The sequence below is a fragment of the Sesamum indicum genome, linkage group LG12, assembly GCF_000512975.1.
Source record: "Sesamum indicum cultivar Zhongzhi No. 13 linkage group LG12, S_indicum_v1.0, whole genome shotgun sequence".
NCBI classification, from domain to species: domain Eukaryota; kingdom Viridiplantae; phylum Streptophyta; class Magnoliopsida; order Lamiales; family Pedaliaceae; genus Sesamum; species Sesamum indicum.
In genome coordinates this window covers 864418-872317 of record NC_026156.1, presented here as the reverse complement: position 1 = coordinate 872317, position 7900 = coordinate 864418, and the positions used below count along the sequence as shown (strand labels likewise).

The following is a 7900-nucleotide window of genomic DNA, read 5'->3' as shown; positions in this document are numbered from 1 at the left end:
AGAGAGAGCAGAAATATCCTGAGGATGGCCCAGATGAAGAAGAAAGGGAGGCCACCGAAGGTGGATCCGCTGGCCATCGAGACGTCAGCGGCGGAGCCTGACCTTCGCCGTAGTCATCGCCGGCGGAATGTGAAGTACGTCTTCGGCCTCGATGACTACTTTGATGACGACGAGCTCTTCGAAAACGAGGACCTGCACCGCAGAGAGAAGAAACTCAAGCACCTTCTTAAACTCCAGAGCGGCGGTGAACTTGAGTCAACAGCCCCTCAGCGGAGACGGACCCGGCGCGTGGACCATGCGCCCGCGACGTCAGCCAATTCCTCCGATGACGGTGGCGAGCCATTGAAAAAGCGGAAAATCGATGAAGAAATCGACGAGGTTATGGATGGTGGTAATGATGATGTCAATGACGAAGATAACTATAGTGTCGAAAACGATGAGGAGGTGATTATCAGTTTATGTTGTTTCGATCTAGAAATGGAAAACGACGAAAATGGGAATTCAAGAATGCCTGGAAATGAAGTGAAGCTGTGTTGGATTGGAGTTCATTAATTTAATTGGGCAATAAGAGGGAGCAAAAATGTCTTGATTTATGTAGAGGTGGTGTGTGTATAGGTCAGTGCGTGTGGTTTGTGTGGTCGGGAGAAATGTGTTTATGTTGATGTATATATACGTAACGGTCGGTTAACTGTCAAGAAAAACTAACCCCCACAGACTCTGATCAGGCTCCCACCCCTTTCTCTCTCTCTCTCTAGAACACACTACAGTCGTGGTGCCACAGACAGAAATGTATTATATTGTACACACGCTCATGTTCCCACTCACTCGCGCATGTTGTTTGTCTGCCTTCATTTTCTATCACCTTACACCCACGCCGACTTCTGTTCTCCTAAGCTACCCGGATTTATTTACTAATTTATTACTTATGGTTTTATCAGCTGTCTATTTCTTGGCGGCTTTTTTGGAAGTCTAATGATGCCTTCTGATTTGGCAGGTTAGATTAAAAGAGGCGGAACCCATAGCTGAACATTCACCTCCGGGTGCGCTTCTCTTCTATTACGGTTTTCTGACAAGTGTATATTCTCAATTTTGTGAAACTTATGATGGGGTTTGTTGAATTTGTTTGGTCTGAATAGGGGCACCGACAGAGTTTCCATCTGGGATACCATTGCCTGATAGGAAAGCTTTGGAGTTGGAGTTGATTTTGGACAAACTTCAGAAGTATGTGACTAATTCGACATTATTGGTAACATTAATGAGATTGCATGAGAGGGACACTTTTTAATGTCAATTTCTTTAATGTCCTGTTTGAGCAGGAAAGATATTTATGGTGTTTATGCAGAACCCGTTGATCCTGAAGAGGTAAGTGGGTAGTTATTACGAATGTTTGGTTTGTATCAGGCGTCTGTGCTGAGGAATTTCAAACTAGTTAGTTTCTATTGTTGGTGTAGCTTCCAGATTACCATGATGTCATAAAGCACCCAATGGACTTTGCCACTGTAAGGAGCAAGCTTGGAAATGGATCATATGCAACTTTGGAACAGTTTGAGGTGAGTGTCTGCTCCCTTTTGTGTCCTTTACTTTGGTCCAAGAAAGGATATCCTTCTGAGGTATTTCTGCTTTGTCTTTTGTTTTTCTTTTTTTAAATTTTAATATGCTGCTTTTTTTTTTTTTTTTTTTTTTTTTTTTTTTTTTCTGTCAGTCGGTGGCTATTACTGACCAGTGACCAGAACTCTAGATTTTACGTTTGCTTTTGAGTTTGTTATCGATGTTAGAATTATGCATATTTTGTTTTCCTATTCTGCATGTAATTCTGTTTTGCTATCATGCAGAGTGATGTTTTTCTCATTTGCTCAAATGCAATGCAATACAATGCACCGGATACCATATACCACAAGCAGGTAAAGGGGCTGCACTTTTTCAACTTGTTATTTTAACTCTTTTGGGACAACTGTTGGTTCACCTTTATCATTGAAAAGGCACGCAGCATCAAAGAATTGGCCATAAAAGAATTTCATAAGATAAGGTTGAATGCTGAATGCTCAGAAAAAGATGTCAAGCCTGATCAGAAGATGAGATCTAGCTCTACTTTGATAAGGCAAATAAAAAAGTCTGTGAGCCGGACCATCCAAGAATCTCTTAGCTCTGATTTCTCATCAGGAGTCATTCATGCAACAACAGTTGATATCCATAATGCTTCAGATGCCCTCCAGTCTGTTGGATGCGAGAGACCTCGTAATATCGATGTGCTTGCTGAAGGAAATCATTTATCGAATGACAACAATTTATACAAGGGAGAAGAATCATTGCCAGGTAACTCATGGACCTTATTATTTGACAACATTTGACTGGTTTATCTGCTGCATAACTGACGCAAAAAATCTCTGTTGCCTCCGGACAATGTCGGTACACTTCCAATTATTCTTTTGGATCCAATAACTGATTCATACCAGTTGATTGTGCATTCTTTTATTTATCCGCCTTCATATGTCTGCATCTTGAAAGGAAAACATTTATCATTCTTGCATTGTACTTGTTGTACCCACCTGGGAAACAAAGGTGGTGATTTCAGCATATAGAATCTTGTGTAGTTCATCTATCCTGGCATATGATGCTGTCTTCTGACTACTCAACCTTCTACTTGCAGTTAAGGGTCCGGTTTCTAGGTTTGGTAGGAAATCATTTCTGCACGATGAAAACCGTCGTGCCACATATAGCACCTTGCTCTCTTCCCCTGTGACCACCTCGGAATCTATCTTGTCAACTTTTGAGGGAGAAAGCAAGCAATTGATTCCTGTATGCCTCTTATAGATTTGTATCTTATGCTTCTTCATTTGTCATTATTATTTGTACCGACTTAGTCCCACTTTTTCTCGACCAGGTAGGGCTTTTTTCGGATAATTCATATGCTAGGAGCTTGGCTCGTTTTGCTACAACATTTGGATCTGTTGCCTGGAAAGTTACTTCCAAGAGAATTGAACAAGCGCTCCCTCAAGGATTCAAGTTTGGTCGGGGGTGGGTGGGAGACTATGAGCCACTTCCAACTCCTGTATTAATGCTACAAAATTGCACTGTGAAGGAACCGCCTTTTTTGGCGAAGGTACAGCCTGATGCTGATCCTCGGAAGTTCGAGGATGTCCCTATGGTCACAGTGTCTTCCGAGGAAAGCCCAGGTAGTAGGCCGGTTTTGGAAAATAAATCCCCATTTATTGGTCCTGCTGGTGTCAGTTCCCCTGCTCCTAGTATCACCACCACTCTTCCAGTCAAGGAGCACCTGATTACAATGAGTGTATCAGAAACAAAACCATCTTTCTTTTCATCACCTGGGATGAACCCTGGGTATTCTGCTAATCCCAGTAACCAGCATCAATATTCACACTCTAGGACTTCTGTTGAGACTGATGAGAAGGTTTTGAAGCAGTTTCAATCGACAGGTCCACCCTCATTCAGTAAAAATGCAGCTGAACTCATTGGCCACCGACAAATTTCCAAGAGTTCTGGAATGGAAACTTCCATGTTCACGAAATTCACTTCAAGGGACATTAACCTTTTTCCATCTGAAGCTTCTGGAAGGCCTGATAATATTGGACCCAGTATTGGAGGACTGCCTAATGGAAGGGTTGTTGATAATGGATGGGATAGTAATACGTTAGACAGTTCATCATTTGGTTCGGCGAAATCAGCCCATCAGCAGGGGCAGGGTCTGGGTGATCCTGTCCAGTTGATGAGGATGTTGGCTGAAAAAGCTCAGAATCAAAGACTATCCTCAAATCAGTTATCGACTGGGGCTCCTCAAGTTTTATCTTCAGCTCCATCCCCTAGCAGCAATGACTCAAGCATTGCTGCTGTAGCTGCTGCGCGTGCATGGATGTCTGTAGGAGCCGGAGGATTTAGACCAGCTGGGCCAAATGCAAATCTAGAGAAGGACCAGATATATGCTGATTCCTTGTGCAATTCAACTCGTGATATCCACTCACAAGTAGCACAATTTCATGGAGAGTTTCCTGCTTCTCGAGGAATGCATGTTCAACCAGACAGGAAAACTCCATCTCGTCATGCTTTTGTACCACAAGGCCCAGTACCTATAAGAGTAGGCAATGGGATACAGTTTCACAACCAACCAATGGTTTGTCCGCAACTAGCCAGTGCTCATTTATCCAGGTTCCAGCTGCAGTCTACTTGGCAAAATCTCAGCCCACAGATGCATTTTGCTCCCGACTTAAATATTGGTTCCCAATCAGGGTCTCCTCGAAAGCCTCCATCAGGTGTCCTGGTTGATCCTCAGCAGCCTGATTTGGCTCTCCAACTCTGAGACAGTTTATTTAGAGAAAAAGAAGATTGTTGTAATTGGCATGGCAGTCAGATAGAAGCAGTTTGGTGCATAAGTCAAATCTGCCGTCATGAATTGCATCTGAGAATCATGTCTTCAGTACACTAGATCAAGTTTCTCTGTCCAATTATTTGGGGGGGGGGGGGGGGGGGGGGGGGGGGGGTTATTGTGAGTATGTTTTCTGGTTTGCTGACTGACCAAATGAGAACATTTATACTGATATGTGGCCCTAGTCTTATGTAAGGGTTATCTTGTTACTTGATTGGATTTAAAGTAGGCATCAGACAGAAATGATGGTGGACAAAAATCATTAGTTGTAAGAAACCATTCCTTTTTGTCTTCTTTCTTGACAGAGAATTATGAGTAATACAGCACACACATGTTTCTGGTCGAAAGCTAAAGTCTCAAGCAGGAGAGCAATTTATCACCTTATGAAAATGATCGTCTTTCTCTCAATTTACTTATGATACTCAACAAGCAGTCCTCTTTACATGTCTCTTGATTTTCCTTTCAGAAGCTTTCTGATTCTTCCGACAAACTCGCATCAGGGATGATGTTCAAGAAGGGGAAATTATTTTCATATTTTCATTTAAAACACACAGATATTGCAAAAGGAAAATGTGCCAACCTAACTGTTGCAACATCCAACATGATCCCGTGTAGCTAATTCTGCACAACGGCCGGCCATGCCGGTATGGACCATCATAAAGTGGAATTTGATAGATGCATCCCTACTTTCCAGCCTTTCACATCAAAAGTTGATCTAGTTGTCGGTTCTATTCCGAAATAAGTGTGGCTGAGAGCTAAAGAAAAGATGGCAAAACGCAAACAACTTTTACTAGACGCGGTATGCATAGAGAAGTTCATATCACCACTCAATTTGTTAATTCGGGTCAACTGCATTTTCTCATGAAGAAAGTTTTGTAGAGGCAAAAGGCACATAGAGCAGAAACTTTTCGATGTTAAATCATGCTTCTGCTTTCAATATCCTCAATATATCTGAATGGACTTTTGTCATAAGCCCGTGATTCCAAAACAGAAGATAAGAAGAGAGAAAAAAGAATTTCCACGAGATACGGGGAAACTTTTATACCATCTGAAAGGGGGTCTAAACAGAAAATTTACAGTCACTAAAACATAAAAACCTTAAAACTTACAGAACATCTAGGTTTGCAGCTCAAACAACAAGATTGTCTAAGCAAGATATCCCATCACGTGCATCTAGGTGGATATCATCATGCACTAAAATACCTAAAGAATTCGAGTTTTTCTCTAATCCCTCCCCGGACCTTTAATCTTTTGATATCTACACTAGCCAGCTACACAAAGATTATTGCCCCTAATAAGCTAACATGCAAAGGGGCTGACCCGATGCGCGGGCAAGAAAAAGGCTCCACATGAGCAATATACAATAATTGATCAAAAGCATAAAATTAGCCTTACTCCAAAGCTATAAGTACCCCACATGAAGGGATTCAACTTGAAGACTTTCTGGATGAAATCCGATAGAACGGGATCCGAATGTTGTATTTGTGTTCATTCTTCTTCGAATTGGAACTCTGTGATTCCTTTGAACCACGTAGATAACATACATCGCCTTCACAGACGTACCTGCTCCTCTCCGATTGCTCCGAGAAGCAGCCCCAGATATTGAACAAAGGCATAGCCATGTTCTTGATCTCTGGGTGTTGTTACTGCGTTGTTTGTTTTCTCTCTCGATCTTCTCCTTTGCGACTTGTTTCTTTGAGACGAAGCTGTTTGGTTGTGTCGGGTGGGAATGCTTTATATATACGCTTGCAACGGCTAACTGCCCGATTGCAATGGCATTGAATTATTCCATGTGAAACTCGGTACAATTCTAAGGTCAATATAAGGAGGCCATGACTACGTGCATGTAGATTTCTTTATTTCTAATATGATATTTTTGCATTTTGGATTTAAGTTTGTCAAGCAGCGGGACAATGTCTATGTGTGGTGGATAAAGACACGCTTTTGTTTGGAGGACCAATGGTTCTATTGACACGTGTTTGATGCACTTATTATTATGTTTTGACCAAGAGTTTGCAATGCTCAGCGTACTGTAATTTCTTTTTCAATAATACAATGTTGGGGTGAGCGGAAAAACGTTGAGAAAATGGTGGTGTCAGTTCAGTCAAATAATCGTTGGTTTTTGCATTTTATTTTGACCATCATCCATTTTCTTATTAGGTACATAGCTTTATGCAACATACGTTTCTATCAAGCTAAGTTGTAAAATTTACTTTTCAAAATTAAAATATGAAATTCAAAAGAATTTTTGTGATTGGACTCCGTAATTTAGGAAAGAAGAACTTGTGTCTAAACTCACGTCATGTATTGTGTATGCTTTCTCAACCACACGATCCAATTTCTTGGGATCAAATCTTATGATTTCGTACACGTCTCGTTAATTTAAGCTTCAAAGACTAGAAAAAAGAAAAATGAAGATGAATATATTGAAAGTAGGAGTACAAATGTCAATGAAGATACAAAAACCAATTTCATATCGTGTTTTAGTCAAGTCTCTGACAATATTTAGACGGCGTGTCCTATTTTGGCACCAATTCTATAGAGTTCATTAGCAGAAAAATAAGTAGTAATTAAAAACATAGTTGGTGGTTATGACCCGTGAAAGTTCGGAAATCGACTGTAATTTTGAGAAGTTGACCATTGCTTGTGAGAGCCACCAAAACATAATTGGTTCGTCCAATTGGTATGCGGTTGTCATGTACAAAGTGGCAATCCAACAGGCAAATGCTTGACCCAGTAGTAGCATAAAGATTTGTTTGGTGAAAGCTCAATAATTTTGTCGGAAAACAGTTTCTTGGTGGGGAATCTGTTTGGTCGAAATCCTGAAATAGAGGGGATCAATCGGCTGGTTCATGGAGTCATCGGCCTTTTGTAGATGGATTTGGTCCAAATCTACAGCCGAAACCACTGCAATCATTCTAGAGATCAGGGAAATGAGAGCGGCCTAATAGCTTTAAATCCGTATTCAGTAACAGGATAAGGAGAGCCCAACACATAATTACTGCCAGCAGAGGTTTATTGAAGCAGCAAGGGAACTATATTAACACACGAAACTGAAACTTGAAAATATATTAGAAGTTACCATAGGATTAACATAAAACCATCGAAGTTGACATTGTTTGCAACAGCAATCTCTTGATAAGGATAAGACCAGATAGATAATCAAAGAGAATTTACATGTTTTCTAGGACTATATACATGACTCAGCCAGACTCCAATTTCAGAATGACCCAAATGTGTTCTCTCCACTGTAAGTCATGTATAGGAAGCCATCCTCATCTTTATTTTCGTCGTAAATTGCAGACATCATTGCAGCTGCAGTTAAACAGAACATAGACAATTATTAAACAAGAAAGGGCAGAAGCTCGGCACAAAGGTAAAGTCGTGTACTGATCAGCACTCCTAAAAATCCTCCTTACCGGTGGGAGGGAGAATGTTCTTGACAAAGATAAATATGGCTTTTTCAGCACTAAGCTTAATTCTTTTTCGTACAACGTAAACAAATTGTCCAACAGTCAAGTC

The 7900-nt window shown here is 40.9% G+C and overlaps 1 protein-coding gene and 1 long non-coding RNA gene across 3 annotated transcripts in view; one reads left to right on the top strand and one right to left on the bottom strand.

Annotated features, from left to right (window-relative positions):
• On the top strand, positions 7-4464 carry LOC105174876. Its single transcript, XM_011097106.2, has 9 exons — positions 7-444; positions 995-1040; positions 1137-1221; positions 1317-1362; positions 1452-1550; positions 1833-1901; positions 1980-2313; positions 2648-2796; positions 2882-4464. The coding sequence occupies exons 1-9, from the start codon at positions 25-27 to the stop codon at positions 4310-4312; spliced, it is 2679 nt and encodes an 892-aa protein (XP_011095408.1). The 5' UTR covers positions 7-24; the 3' UTR covers positions 4313-4464.
• LOC105174875 overlaps positions 4200-7900 on the bottom strand; it is a 5458-nt gene continuing 1757 nt past the window's right edge. The window contains exons 5-6 of one of the 2 annotated variants that reach the window (XR_848864.2): positions 4759-7693; positions 4200-4308 (exon numbers count right to left, since the gene is read on the bottom strand). This is a non-coding gene — a long non-coding RNA (uncharacterized LOC105174875). The remainder of the gene's footprint in view (positions 4309-4758; positions 7694-7900) is intronic. The other variant, XR_002288120.1, reaches the window with a different exon arrangement.